The sequence below is a fragment of the Branchiostoma floridae genome, chromosome 6 (assembly GCF_000003815.2).
Source record: "Branchiostoma floridae strain S238N-H82 chromosome 6, Bfl_VNyyK, whole genome shotgun sequence".
Taxonomy (NCBI): domain Eukaryota; kingdom Metazoa; phylum Chordata; class Leptocardii; order Amphioxiformes; family Branchiostomatidae; genus Branchiostoma; species Branchiostoma floridae.
Genome location: NC_049984.1, coordinates 13,299,709 through 13,315,242, shown reverse-complemented (window position 1 = coordinate 13,315,242; position 15,534 = coordinate 13,299,709). Strand labels below are relative to the sequence as shown.

Genomic DNA, 15,534 nt, shown 5'->3' with positions numbered 1-15,534 from the left:
AAATTGTTGCAACCTATAGGAATAACTTAAGTTTGGGTTGCAAAATGCTCAGAATAAACACAATCCAGCTGGTGGTCGATTTCGTTTATACAAAAAAGCTGTAGCACAGATGGCACTTTCTTAAACAAACATCTTGAAAAACATACCAACATGAACACAAGGGGTGACTTGTCTAGCACAGATGTTACAAATTAACAATATGTATGACAGTGCTCCTGGTGCATATTCATGTTACAACTACACTTTGAAACGTACCAAAGGGAAGGATAAAATCAGAATTTACAATTGTAAGATACACATTTCATGGATATATATTAACAGATGTAAGCCTTCATGAGTGAGTCCCCTTAATCCTACCTATGCTCCCTTGCATGCTAATGACTGCAACAACTTTGCTAATTGATCATTTTCTCACTGTCACACCTAAAACATACTTCTGTTCTTAATACACTACAATATGTGTACTGTGTATCATGTACTTGGATAAAAACTGATGTTGATTGTACACTCCTGTAAAGGCTTTTATCTTACTATACATAGTGTACAGTCATTGATGTTGTGTTACCTTCTAGATCTGTACATTGTAACCCACGCAGACAAAATACGAAAAAAAATAGCCCTGTCATGATCACTAGCCAATCACTATTGATGCAAACTAGCTACTGGTATAAAGTTAAGTTGTGTAATAAACACAGTTGCACCTTGCAGCTCTGGCTGGCAGGCCCATAGTATATACATTGTATACTAAAGTACTTTGCACATAATATGAAAGACTATGAGTTGATTGGGTTTAGTTCAATATCACACAAAATGGCAACATATAGGATTATTGCATTCTAATGGTCTATGGCTTAAGACTAAATAAGAGGATAGTTCAAATGTCTCAAACTAAAAAACAAGATAAATCAGCAGCCAATTTTTCCCTTGTTATTGCATTCTTGAAGTTAACAATGACATATTAAATACAAAATTGTGATCAAAGTTGTCAATTTGAACATGATTAATGTGCAGTGGTGGATTCCAGTCCACTCCAGTCAATTACACTTCATCTTACACTCACAAGTATGCTGTTCACATCTTTTGTAACATCCCTTCCAATTACCAAGTTGCACAGGCCATAGAGTGCATGCAACTACATGTACGTCAAACCTCATACTGTAGTACAAAATGCTACATCAAACACTATCTATCAGACAATACTCATTTTGGCTATGACCATGTCCAAATTTTCTTACATTATCATGATTGCTATCATCCCCTTCTTTACAAAATATCAAATCATGGGATATTTGACTACTTCTTATACAAACAGACTTGTAATGTCATGTTTAGGGCTGGGTATCGGTACAGCGTACCGGTACAAAACCGGTTTTTCTTATTGGACCGGTCCAGAAAAACCGGACCTGAAAAAATTAGGTGGACCGGATGTTGGACCGATTAGAAAATTAACATATTATTTTATCAGGCATTCACACGTTTTGGCGCTTGCAGTTGGAAGAAAATGACAAGAGTGAAGTAGAGTAGAGTTTATAGTAATTTCTACCAAGGTTTACAGTCAATCGTACAGGTGCAGTTAGCGTTGTATGATTTTAAAACGCCAGTGTAAGTTTAATACTTCACCAAACAGATTTCTTTGTAGTGAAATGGACAATTGGTATGAGTCATACTGAATTAGGTCCAGGTTCAGGTCCGGACCTGGACCTGATCCTTTGGACCTGAACCGGACCTGGACCTGAATTTTCTGTACCGGTACCCAGCCCTAGTCATGTTACACACAGGTATATGACCACCATCCATCCAAATCTTCCAGTCAATACTACATTACAGTCATGATCACTTCTTTCTACACACTACTTGGGTATATACTTTTACAATACAAAGCAGCTTTTAAATTAAGGTACAACACAGTAATACCTTCTCTTAAATGTTTCCCTCTTAGCTTTGTAAGTTAAATCCACAATATTCTAACTGCTATTACTATGAGAGGAAAATGAGACGGATATTAAAATGGTCCATGTCTTAAGTCACTCTTTCTTCATGTGCCCTGACACCTCCTCATACCTGTCAATCTTGTCCTCATCTTCTTTCTCATCCTCTGACAAGTCATCTTCATCCTCCATGTCATCCACAACCTCGGTGGTGCAGAGCGAATAGCACAGGAATGACACCACGAAGGTGGGCAGGCCAAGCAGGATGCTGGCTATGAAAGGCTGCGCTCGGAACAGCGACTGTTGGACAGGGCAAGGTATAGTTCTGTTCAAAGGCTCTTGGTTGTGCAGTTTGTTTTGTTAGAGTCTGATTACTATTATTCTATTGGTGGTATGTTCAGAACAGTTCAGTAAAAACAAGCTTAAACACAACTCCTTCACCACAATGCTACATGAAATCACAAGAGTCTGATACAATTGGCTGAACATTGTTGTAACAAGCTCTAGGTTGGTACCTGTTTGCAAGTAAAATAAAGTCAAAGTAAGTTGGTACCTCTAACAACCTAACATTACTGTGTGGGTGTAGCCATGACCTGGTTCTGAATAGAACATCATTGGATCTGGGCCAAACCTCCAGGTATTCTGTTACATTACTTTGGCCTCACGTCTTGCCATTCTACAAATCATATCACTGTGGACACACACCAAGACAAACAAGCACACAGACTGAAAACAAACCCTCCAATTTTACAGAGGTAACAAATGAAGCGCACATGTCCACCTACCGTGACTCCTGTGATGAAGTCATAGAGGACTCGTTTCAATCTCTGTAAGATACTGTTCCCACCATGTGCCTGGAGAACAAGAAATGTATGGAAATGAGCAGAATGAAGACAGGGTGATCAAATTTCAGCCCTTACTGCAAATTTCTGACCAATTTCTGCTCTTTTTGAAGTTTCAACAGTATCATTCAGCCTCGGTAAAGTCATTTTCAAACATAGTTGTGTATTTTACGACATAAGCTTAGATAGACACATGACATGAGAGTTGAAAATGATGTTCCAACCAGTTCATCAACATGCATTGGCAGAGATGTATGATTCTAATTAGGACAACAAAAGACTCACAGGTGCATCACCACTGATGACTTTTCTGAGGAAGCCCTTGAGTTGTGGCCGTGCCATTCCTGCACTGGGGGTGTCTGGTAGGTAGTAGGATTCTGTGGAAGGCTCCAAGACAATAATGGCTGGGGTGTTGACAAAACTGGGGGAGGAAGCAAGAAATCATCAATAAAAGGTGGCTGGTGGTTTGGTGGTTACTGTTGCTGACTTAGAATCTAATGGTTTTGGGTTTTAATCCCTAGCAGGCTCCATTGTTGTGCTCTTGGGAAAGGCAATAAGGCCTAGGAAAAATGTTATGTTTCCTGTTTCAGTCCTGAAAAAAGCAGTTTTTTTACTTCAATAGAAAGCAGGCTGAATAAAAAATTCTAACTGGAAACTATTTGACTCCACTGCCCATCCAAGAAATGCTAGGGTTGGTAGGTTCTTCCAAGGTAGGTTAGAAAACAGAAAACACAATTTTTTTCCTAGGCCTAAACACCTATTTCCCTACTCGACTCAGGTAAAAATGAGTGCCTATATTTGAGAGATGTCCTCTCAGACGGACATAAGTTTGTCTTCAAAGAAGAAATGGCATATGACAAACTTTTTTTGGACAGTCTTAAATGGCTTATCATTGGGATACTCCAGACAGTCCAATAATATTTCTATCAACTCCAAACTTATTCAGGATAAAGATGAACCCTTACATGACCCTTACATACCTCATGGTGATCTGGTTGATGAGTTCTGTCCCGTCCATCCAGCCATACAGAAAGGTACTGCAACAACAGATTATGAAAATTCTTACCAACATACATGTGTATATATTTTTATGTATATAACATAGCAATACAGTACAACATACAGTGCACTACCCAATATTGTCCATTTTGTGTACTACCGGTACTGTACAAGTAATAATGGACAATATTGGGTAGTGCACTATACAAAATCTGTTTTCATAAGAAATGAAGAATCACTGATTCCTAGTCATGTCTGTATAAAACTATGTATAAACATCAAAATTCAAAATAGCAAGTGGATATGTGAATATCACACATTGCAATTTATAGGTGATTTGATGGCTATGCATTTCATTTGCTTTTCAAAATTGCATTATTGATTACAATAGTGCAAGAAGCTTTTGTGAAATTGTATCAACAGTGCATGCAATAGTAGAATTTGTGTAGGTTAACATTTAAATGGTGATACATATCAAAGTAGTAGCAGCAGTTTCATATATGAAGAGTAAAAAAGACCTACCTGTGAAACTCTGTGTCTCTGCCCTTGGCCAGTTCCTGCAGCATCTCCCTAACTCTACAACATCAACAGGCCTAGTCAGTTCAACCCACCAACAAATCCAATTGCAGATTGCAATTGCTAAAACAATAGCTTTAAACCCCCGACTACATCTGGTTTGGCGGCCTATCAGGGAAAACGGCTTAACAAACAATCCACGGTGCTGAAATGCCTTCCAACAAGTTACTAGTAAACAAGACTACTATTTTGTGTCACTTGTCATTGCTGTTAGTTCATATTTCAGTGGAATTTATCAAGAATTCCAAAGATACCACCACACTTATCAAAAAGAGTAGGAGTCTATCCTGCTGTGAGTGGATGAACCTTACAGTCCAGTCCATTGCATCTTGTACTTCCTGTACAGAACCGCAGTGCTATGCCCAAACTTAAGGCAGTTACGAAACAAAGGGATTGCTGACCTTGTGTCTTCTTCAACATCTGTTGGGACTGAGCTGTCCTCTATCACTGCCACTGCTATCTTTCTGCCTGGAGACAGAGAGGTAAGAATTGGTACAACCACTGTCTAGATAACTATTACAGTAACTATTAACTATGTAAAACAGTATACTAGTAATGTTGTGGCTCTGACCAATATTATGAAAGCTGTTTGACAAGGTACATTGTATTTATATTCAGTTATTTTACTCCTTATGATCTGAAGCAGGTCTCAAAGATTTGCAAATTTTGAATTAGAAATTGTAATGAAACAGCTGCATTGCAGAAGGTCTAAGTGTACAACAAAATGAGTTTCTCCCATAATAAATCGTAAACTGCAAGAGACAAAATATTACTTCCAGAATGTTTAGTTTATACAATATGTTCATGGAATACTGTTTATACCTGAACCTGCAAGTTCATTGATGTTGTCACCAGATATCCTGGGGAATGCTGGGAACCTCTCCAGTTCTATCCAGTCTTTGAGTGAGGCCTTATCACCACCTGGACATGATTGCATGTTTCATTGTTATCATCATCAGGCATTGTGACAAATAAGATCTCTGTGCTTAAAGCCAACATAGTTCTTCACCGTATCACAGGATAGGCCAATTCTGACTGTCCATTAGTTATTATTTCAACCCAATACTTCTGTATAATGTCTTTGGTTCAACCAATGACAGCATGGCACTTGGGGTTTGACCAATGAGATAATGGCTGGATGTCCATCAAAGACACGCACATGTTCTTGCATTTTATGAATGTATCTACTGCATGTTTTCCTGTACATAGTGTTAGGACAAGCTATAATGTAAATAATTTAGATGTAACGTTATACATGTATGTATTACTTACCTCCATATTTGAAGAATTTTCGATCTTTCAACACCAGAACTGTTGGTAATGTGTCCACTTTGATATCCTGGACATAGAAAAAGCTCTGTTATTGACAGATTCCTGTAAAGCATAGTTTTAAAAGCTGTCACAATACAATTACAGGTGAAACCAAGATAGACTCCTTTGGATAACTACAGTAATATGAAAAAAAAGACATCTGCAACAAAGATATCATTGGCAGTTACAGTAAGAATGTTGTTCCTGATGCTAAACTTGTTTTTTCTTGGTTCTGATTTACGTAATGGAAATTGACATAAGAGCATGATGGTCTGTTACTCACCTGAGGTAGAATGGTGGGTGGAGCTTGGTAAAAGTAGCCCTTCAACACATAATCTTCAGCTATTGCACTGTATGCTGTCTGGAATAATTTGTGAAACATAGCATTTGTAGTAAAATGCAGCCAAGCAAAGAGAAGGTATGGTTTATAACTAATCTTATGACAAAGGATTTATGAGAGTACTTAGTGTACAGGGCAGTGATATAAGTTATTTTTTATTGATTTGAATCAGACTCAGAGGCTTTATCTTCATCCCATAAAGGTCTTAGAACAACGTAGAATTTAATGGTCTCCATGGCTATCATGTATTCACAGATATTTGTATAGAGACATGTGTTGAAAAGCTACAAATTATAAGAAATTTCCACCATACAAATGACAGTAGCAGGGCCTTGCCCATGACCTATCAAATATACTTGTACTTGGATTCTCTGCTAAACCAGGCTGGTGTGTTCTCTATCCAGGTGTCAGCCAATCAGATAATCTACTTCAGCTTAGTTTAGCAGATCATCCCCATAGTACTAAGTATATTACATAGGCTGTAGGAGAATGTGACTATCCTGGTGCTACTCACCTTCAGCTCCGAGTCATTGTCATCTCCCACATACAGGAAGAACACAGAGTGTTTGATGCGTAGATCATTCAGCTGGGTCACACTTCTCAGCTCTCTCACTGCAGGACTGTATTGAACATACAAGAAAAATCTTATTCTTAGTGCAAGCTTGATAAAGAAAACTTAAATGAAATTTCAACTTGATATTTGAGATGAACTTCAGTTTGTAACTTTCTTCTCTTTTAAGCTGCTGACAAAGTAAAATATTTACAAAGTGGTTGCTTCAAAATCTGTTTGCCTTTAAACCTGGTTGTCTATTCAAGGAGGGGTAACCTTTACAACAAAAGGTTGCACCTGCTTGGGCAACTGTTACATCATACATAAATCTCTGCAAGCAAACAAACAAACAAACAAACAAACAAACTCTAAGTGAGTACCCCTAACAACCTGATTCAGATACATGTATTAATTTTCTATGCATCTTATACAATATGACTTCTGCCTTTCATGCTGCCATTCTGCAATATTCAGAGACAAACATACCAACTAATTACAAAACCTATGTTTTCATGGAGGTAACAATACAAAAAATTGAAGAGCCCAGCTGACTTACCCTTGTGCTCTCTGAGCAAACTGCACAATGTCTTCCATGGACCTTCCTCCATTGTGGGTGAAAATCTGGTCCCCTTTGAAACTAAGGTTAGAATAAATAATGCATCAGGCATACAGTCTAAAATTCCATGGAAATAGAAATGAAGATGATCAAAGAAAATTGATAGAAAATTTTCAGGTGACCTACATCAACCATGTTTTTTTCAGTACTTACAACTTGATGGTGGGGTATCCCCTGATTGTAAACTCATTGGCAATAGCTGCGGAGGAGAGAAAAAGAGTGCAACATACTGTCAATGAAACATTAACAGATACTGAGATAGTCTGGGTCTAAAGGAATGAGAATTACCTCATTCACTAATTATTTATACTCTTACAGTATTAAACATATAACGTTACCTATACCTATACATAGAACAAGCAGATATGAAGGCTCAAGATTCATTTTTGGGAAAATTTGCACTAGTGCACCCAACCTAAGAAATCAAGTTCATAAAGAGATACAATGTCAACCAAACCTAATCAACCACCTTACTGCTCAAATGCTTTTTACAATTGCATTGTCTTTTTTTAAAGGCAGTTTTTTTCTCACAATAGTCATATTTTTTAGCATTACAATGATTGAACTAAGGAGGGCCATTCAACTGCACCCAGGCACAGCCACAAAAACACAGTGACAAACACACACACAAACTGAAAATAATCCCTCCAATTTTGACAAAGGTGAAAAGCTGCCATACCTGTGTATCTGGTGGCGTCTACCCGTGCTACCTTGATGGGAGACCCCTGCAGGGACCGGCCTACATGGTGCCACACTGGCTCCAGCTTCTTACAGTGTCCACACCATGGCGCATAGAACTGCCAAGTAAAGATAATGTAGTCATTGTGAGAAACATCTCGGTACATACATCTTTACTTTCTGTGCATTACATAACTTCCCAGGGCTCGAAATACACTTTTCAGTCAACTTGCACCTGTGCAAGTTAAGCCAAAGGTAACTTGCACCAAAAGAAACTTACTTGCACAACCCAAAATAGTGAACTGTTAAACCCTTATCTCCTCTTCTGAAAATTTGCAAATGTACGTGACTAGTAGTAAATGCGGATACATACCGGTAAAGACCACATGTTTGGATATTTGTTTTTCCGTAGCGTATTTTATTTTTGGTTTGAAATTGTATAAACTGTTTCATAAAAACTGTGAATTTAGCCTCAATTAAAGACAATTCAATGTCTACAACTCGATAAGATCCATAGATTTCTTCTGGACTCTTCGAGTGACATCCATCACAGTAACTAGTCTTAAGCATCTCCAGAATGAAGTGGTAGAACAACTCAATACAATACATATAACTGGAAAAACCAGTTGAACATATTTAGTATGCAAATGTAACTCATATGCAAATCAAGGTAAGACAGCACCTTAGGAATCATTAGCATTGTAGAGATGGAATTGTTTAAAAAAATAGTTTACCTGGATGTCTAACCAAATTTAGAAATAACAAATTTAGGCTTTTTTTTATTCAGTGTTATTTTCTTTTACCTTTCAATGACAGACAATATTCTCGGTGTGTGTAAGCTTTTTCTAATGTCAGGTATTAGAGGACAAAAGTAACTTGCACTGGTGCAAGTTTGGTCTAAACTTACTTGCACCACACCAATTTTACTTGCACAAACTTGCATATGCATGTGGTATTTCGAGCCCTGCTTCCTATCAGAAATTTAACATTTGTGACTATCACAATGACACATTTTCCTATGCAGAGCCTCAGCTGCAGCTTATATAACATACTTTGGAGAGGCTCTGCTAAATACACCAGGTATCATTATGGTGACTGTAGAATGAGTGAAGTATGATTTCAACATTTAAATATCAACATCTTTTGACTGATTTCAATACTTACTTCCACAAGCCAAGATCCTTTATGTCTGTCCTCAAGAAAGCTGTGAAGACAAAAAAAAACATGTCATTAGCCAATGATCGAGACAATGATCAAGCTAATTAAAATAGCAATAGTTAACTTATGGTATAACGAAATGATTTACTTACTTATTATTCAGCTCAATGACATGACCAAGCGCACACTGGATGGACAGTCCTGCAAAAGTGTCAGAACAGATATTATCATATAGCCAGGTGACGTGGACCAATCAGAAGGCCTCATTTTATGTTGGTTATGATGCTGTAACACATAGAATTCCGGCCAGCCTGGTGTTAAAAAATCCTAACACCTGACCAATCAGAGGAGCAATACATAGGAATTTGACCAATCAGAATGAGGGATATATACACAGACAGGGATAATATTCAAAATGGTGCAAAAACACACTCAGCGAAAGGATTGAGCCAGCGGTCAGTGCAGAGGCTGGCACTCAGGCTACACAAGAAGTTGACCAATTCCTTATCGCTCAAGGGCCGCTGGTAGGAACCCGACGGCCGAATTTTATCTATATCATGCCAACCCGAGGAAACTCAAGTTATCCCATTAATGCAAATCACGTCAACAGCTTTATTACTATTAGTCAACGCACAACCGCAGTTGTTCGAATTTTGGACAACCGTACATGCAACCGAGTTTGAGTAGTTCAAATTGAACTATGGATTTACTCTGCTTTATAGCTCTACTCTTCTCTTATATTTGTATTTCCCCTATAAAAATTATATTAATTGCTCTACCTTTTCTCAATATGTTAACCCTCGTACATGATACCTCTAAAAGTTCAATGATTTTCAAAAGTTCGGGAGATTGGTGAAATTCTTAAACTCTTTTGATTTATCTTATGCCTTAAGTACCTTATATAGAATGGCAATATTTTGATAATATCGTACGTAGCTGCATTATGAACCGTTGCACACTGTCTATGTCTGTAGCAAATCAAGGCATAATATTTACCCCTCTACAAACAAATCCAGGCCACGGTCGGACAAAATAACATTTCTGCGAATCCAATAGGAACATGCCTTACACTTGGATAAATCAACAAGCTGAAAGCTACAGAGACGACAAAATTATATCACTTTTCTTACCGAGAAGAAATATCGCCAATTCCCTGATGGGCGCCGCCATCTTTGTTGTGCGCATTGGATGACGGGTAAGTTAGCAAAGCCACTGAAAAATCCAACATGGCTACCGTCAGCTTGAAAGTAAGTATCTGGCGATTAATGTCTCGATTTATCGTTCATTCTCGACGATTGTGCAGATATCTGGAGATGATAGTAGACAAGAACATTTTCTGCTTTTATGGGTGCCACTCAGTATTGATAAATCGTGGTAACGATGTCACAGTCAATGTGTTATTTCTGTGAAAGGGGAGGGCTCTTTGCACCTCATGTCATGAAAGCATTCGAAAAGAGCTCTGTCTGTATTACTAGGGGAGACGAGGCCATTAGAATTTCAGCCACTAATACATGCGTTCCAATGGGAGAGTTGAGGAAACAAATATGCAATTATCTCAAGAATAAAAAGTTCAAGCCATACAAACTTACCTTCAAATGATAGCCTAATATGTCCAGTCTCGGCAAATTCCTTGGCAAGAATTTCTATACGGCTAATCTTTTGATACACCCCCCTGATTAGAGCCCTTGGATTGGCCCATTTGGCTGAAAACAGCATTCTGGCGACGATACCACTATTTCAGGGGGGTGCGGAAACCCCCTCGATGGAGAAAGGTCATTTTTTACAACTAATTCTACCAGTGTAGGGTCTTTCCTACTGCAGCCACTCCCAAAATGCCCAGATTTCACATAAAATCCCACCAAGAAAGGCTTTTCAATGGTTTAAAGCCTTGTTTTTATTTGAGATCTCTCACCGTGGGCTCTAGGCGCCTGCGCTAATGCTTACGTCACCCCTTCTAGTAAATTCAGGTTCACAATTGACAGATGTCAATCATATCACCCACTGCGGGGTAGGGGTGTGAAGTAAAAACCATCAATATCAAAGACCTCTGATAAGAAACACTCCCCTGGGGATTGATGACCTACCTGTGCCAGGCCTGCACTGTAGACCTGGGCTAGGGATGCTGGCTACAGGTGGAATTTGACAGAAACAAGTGAATAAAGCCAAAAGTTGGTCACCTAAGCTAATGGAGACATTGTTCCCTTCACTTAGACTCCTACATCCCCTTTCTAGACACTTTCAAGGCAAGCCTAAAGTCTATTCAAGGGCCCTGAAAGGTCTATAATGACTACTCGTGTGGATAGGGACAATCATAGAAAAGGCAAAAAGAATGAAAAAGAGTGTTGCAAGGCTAAATCACAACATTCACCTGGTCTAGGACCCCTCCCATAGGGGAATCACCCCCCCCCCCAACAATTTACCCCCAGAATACCAAAATCAAGTCCTCTGTACACTGTCCCTGGTCTGCAGTCTGGCACTGATTGGAGGGATGGCTAAAAAAACAAGGAAGAGAGCCAAAAATAACAAAAAATGGGGTAAATCTCAAGTAAATGACAGTCACCTGAACCCTATACCTTGCTCAGGTAACAGATCCATGACAAAAAAGCCCTTAAAATGAACAGGAATGGCCTAATCCATGCCTACCTGAATCACTACAGGGGAGACGAGGCCATTAGAATTTCAGCCACTAATACATGCATTCCAATGGGAGAGTTGAGGAAACAAATATGCAATTATCTCAAGAATAAAAAGTTCAAGCCATACAAACTTACCTTCAAATGATAGCCTAATATGTCCAGTCTCGGCAAATTCCTTGGCAAGAATTTCTATACGGCTAATCTTTTGATACACCCCCCTGATTAGAGCCCTTGGATTGGCCCATTTGGCTGAAAACAGCATTCTGGCGACGATACCACTATTTCAGGGGGGTGCGGAAACCCCCTCGATGGAGAAAGGTCATTTTTTACAACTAATTCTACCAGTGTAGGGTCTTTCCTACTGCAGCCACTCCCAAAATGCCCAGATTTCACATAAAATCCCACCAAGAAAGGCTTTTCAATGGTTTAAAGCCTTGTTTTTATTTGAGATCTCTCACCGTGGGCTCTAGGCGCCTGCGCTAATGCTTACGTCACCCCTACTAGAGTAGAGTTTACTGAATTTACCTGAACCGCAAAGACTGTACTGATGTTGCCTTGGACTGTGTATGGGCGTCAAAGAAAACATTTGTAGTAATGGCTTCATATGCAATGTAAATCAAATGATAACTCAGACAAGAATATTCTGGAAAACAATAAATCCACATTTAATGGTTATGGCTATTAATTTGTATTAACAAGATATTCCTGTCAATTAGAATTTTGTCACCATTTGTAGGACATTCCTATCATAAAGGTTTTTGCACTTTTGACAGGATGCTTCATAAAAAAATGATAAAGGACCTTTGTTCCTGAGCAAGATTAATTGACTAAAATGATAGAAAAAAATAGATGTTGAATTTGTAAAAAAAAGTAACGTCCTGGCTAAAGCTTTGATCGAATGCATGATGTTTATCAGACATGTAGTTTAATTGTTTACAGATTCAAAAGCAGTTCTGTACCTCCTTGCTGTCAATAAGACTTTTTTGCACTTCTGACCCCTAGTCTATCTATAAATAGTACATTCATATTGTTCCCACAGCCCAGCCAAGGAGATGCTGATGTCCAGGTGACATATGAGGACCAACAGAAGATCAACACATTTGCTAACAAAAATGCAAAACTTGTGGAACTGAAAGAGGAAGTTGAGGCGAAGCAGGTGAAATTCAGTTGCCTTCAATTATGGAGCGTTACTTTGACTCACTTGACTTTATGTCTTCATCTTGGTCTGAAATATCTTAACACATATTTAAGCATCAATGTTCATGCAATGTGTTAGCATACAGTTTTTGGTCTGACTGGTGATACCATCATACCCATGATCACTAAGCATATCAAATTCTGGGTATTGTGACTATTGTCTTAATTTATATTGCTTGTATAGTGAATAGCAACTACATTTATATCATTGGTGAAGAAATGTTCTAGGAGGAAGGGAAAATGCTATGAATTTTAATTCGTGTCCTGAAAATGATGCATCTACATCTGTATATTAATGTTACTAGTAGCCGGCATAGCTGCCTCCCAGTGTAATACACCAGTTATCTGTTTGGTCTTCATATGCAGACACTTCTGCTGATAGTTGTTTGCTTCATTTTTTTTGAAACACAGAAAGAGCTTCAAAACCTGGAAGATGCCTCAGATGACCTCCTGATGGTGGATGATGAGTCTGCTCCAATCCCATATCCTTCTAAATTCCATGCTTGTTTGTTTGTTCCACATAAGTTACTGATATATAGCAAAGATTAAAATTACAATAGCATTGTTTATGTCCTATAAGAATATGTTTGTACATTGTTTAATACTAATCATAGTCTGTTGTTTCCTATTTGCCAAGCTACCATCAAATGTAGTTAGGAAATGTAACAAGAACAGAAGAGTACAGATAAACATGTATGGAAATGCACAATGTTATATTACGGACATCATCACTAGAAATCACAAAGTTTTATTTTCCTTAACACCAAGTTACATACCGGATAGGGGAGGTATTTATATCCATGCCACTAGAAGCAACACAGGAGAAGCTAGAAGAAGCCAAGGCCCAGATTCAACAGCAGATTGCAGACTTAAATGGACAAGCAGATGAAATTAAGGGAGTTCTAGGAAAGCTCAAAGTGGAACTTTATGCTAAGTTCAGCAACAACATCAACCTAGAAATGGATGAAGAGTAGAAAATAGCTTTCTAAATCAGTGAATATTCTCAGTAACAATGTGTGTCACTTATATGATAGAGTGTATAATGTAATTTGTCACCATTGTCCAGCTCATACAAAACTGTAGGTGACATTACCTTGTGTTTGCTCAGTTGTTGTGTTGTTGTTACATTTATGTTGTTTGATTTTGCATGTTCTGTCTCACTGCACATTGATACCATGTCACAAGTTTTAACTTAATACATTTGTATATCATATGTTTCAACAGCATCTTGCAGTTGGTTACATTTTTGTACAGAAGCAGCATTAGTTTTACACAAGTTTCTTGAAAACACTGGATTTGTGCATATTGCAACACTGCTATGTGACTTTGAAAAGACAGAAATGGTTACAGCTGTGTTTTAAATATTTTGTTGCTTCAGTAACTCAGAAGTTGTTCCACAAAAGTTTTGTGATGTACTGTTTTTGAACACATGATAATAGAAGCACAGAGCTATATATATCAAACTGTATATTTTGTGATTCTTTTCTTCAAATGTCTGCCAGTACTAGCCTTCTTGTCAACCTTCATTCTGTGTATATCTTAAACACCCAGGCAGCCGTAGGGATATTACTACTGATGACCACGTTGATGATTGCTATCAATCATAACAACAGCAAGACATAGCTGGGGAAAGACAGTTTTGCTTTTGAGATTAATTTGAAGCTCTAATTTTTTTTAGTGGGTACGATATACCTTTATGCAATCACTATTTCCATGTGTGTACCAAGATTTCAACAATCCAAGTTTTCATTGCTACAAAACTACGGATAAAACTTTCTAAAAATCAATCAATCTCCTAAACAGTTGTTTTGCCATCACAAATAGAACTTGTAACACTACAAGGGACATCAGTTTGTGTATTGGATCAATCCTTTTCCCTGCTTACTTGACCATCTCCCTGCTGGCTAGGCCCATAACAATCACAATTGGTAGCCAATCAGCTACTTTACTGTGCTAATGGTTGACTGGTTACCAAATTTACCCCATAGATATTCCCATTGCATGGTAATGGTTTAATACTACTGTGTACTGACTTGTCTGTGGCAGATGGAGGTCTGTCCGACAGCTACATTAACAGTTTTTTAACCTCCTTGGTTACACATAAGGCTCACATGAAGTCTGTCTTGCTGTGCTGCCATTAGTTTGAATAGAGGAACATCAGTCTGTGAGCCAGATGAAAGAACCTGTGGACTGGAAGTGGTGATTCTGCTGTTTGTTGTTCAAAATTGAGTCTGGTCCACACCTGCTGCATCCCTGCTGACTCTGTGGTAGCCTACCAAAGGTCAACTGTACCGTTTGTGCAACAGAGTGCTTGGGTGCAGACTGCTACGGTTACTCAAATAAAGTGATAGTGATCTTGAACCAGTTTAGCTCAAATGAACTCAATGAACAGATGACACAGGACAGAACAGACAAAAGACACTATGTACAGTGAAGGTTTTGGTCAACCCTTATTTAAAGGGAGGCAGATGTAAAAAAAAAAAAAAAATTGACCTCTATGTAAAACCATTGCGTACAATGAGTGGAGATGAATATGGATCCTCCTCTTATTTTGAGCATGTCTGTGGTGCTTTACTGGTATCTCAGTACAGGTTGGTCCCAAGAACTTGTCTCTGCACAACCCTTACATCCATTGTTCCTAGTCAGATGGGCCCATTAACAGATACAATCGAGTTCAAGAAAAGGTCATCCTTGTAAACACTG

At 38.4% G+C, this 15,534-nt stretch overlaps 2 protein-coding genes across 2 annotated transcripts; one reads left to right on the top strand and one right to left on the bottom strand.

Moving 5' to 3' along the window:
* Positions 1-1,938: 1,938 nt before the first annotated feature.
* Positions 1,939-10,210, bottom strand: LOC118417183 (protein disulfide-isomerase TMX3-like). Its single transcript, XM_035822626.1, has 16 exons — positions 10,129-10,210; positions 9,151-9,199; positions 9,005-9,044; positions 7,842-7,959; positions 7,316-7,361; positions 7,103-7,183; positions 6,511-6,616; positions 5,940-6,017; positions 5,618-5,684; positions 5,168-5,266; positions 4,747-4,813; positions 4,292-4,345; positions 3,751-3,807; positions 3,056-3,191; positions 2,714-2,782; positions 1,939-2,228 (listed from the first exon to the last, which is right to left on the bottom strand). Exons 1-16 carry the CDS (start codon positions 10,181-10,183, stop codon positions 2,025-2,027), a joined length of 1,326 nt encoding a protein of 441 aa, XP_035678519.1. The 5' UTR covers positions 10,184-10,210; the 3' UTR covers positions 1,939-2,024.
* On the top strand, positions 10,094-14,297 carry LOC118417184 (prefoldin subunit 4-like). The gene is made up of 4 exons (XM_035822627.1): positions 10,094-10,245; positions 12,674-12,790; positions 13,243-13,313; positions 13,604-14,297. Exons 1-4 carry the CDS (start codon positions 10,225-10,227, stop codon positions 13,803-13,805), a joined length of 411 nt encoding a protein of 136 aa, XP_035678520.1. The 5' UTR covers positions 10,094-10,224; the 3' UTR covers positions 13,806-14,297.
* The last annotated feature ends 1,237 nt before the right edge of the window (positions 14,298-15,534 follow it).

Excerpts from the sequence above, each read along its gene's own strand:
- LOC118417184 (XM_035822627.1), top strand. The coding sequence starts at position 10,225 with ATGGCTACCGTCAGCTTGAAA. Across the intron at positions 10,246-12,673 it reads TGGCTACCGTCAGCTTGAAA|CCCAGCCAAGGAGATGCTGA; the intron begins GTAAGTATCTGG and ends TTGTTCCCACAG. Across the intron at positions 13,314-13,603 it reads GATGAGTCTGCTCCAATCCC|ATACCGGATAGGGGAGGTAT; the intron begins ATATCCTTCTAA and ends ACACCAAGTTAC.
- LOC118417183 (XM_035822626.1), bottom strand. The coding sequence starts at position 10,183 with ATGCGCACAACAAAGATGGCGGCGCCCATCAGGGAATTGGCGATATTT. Across the intron at positions 4,814-5,167 it reads CAATGAACTTGCAGGTTCAG|GCAGAAAGATAGCAGTGGCA; the intron begins GTATAAACAGTA and ends CTCTGTCTCCAG. Across the intron at positions 2,229-2,713 it reads ACTTCATCACAGGAGTCACG|TCGCTGTTCCGAGCGCAGCC; the intron begins GTAGGTGGACAT and ends CCTGTCCAACAG.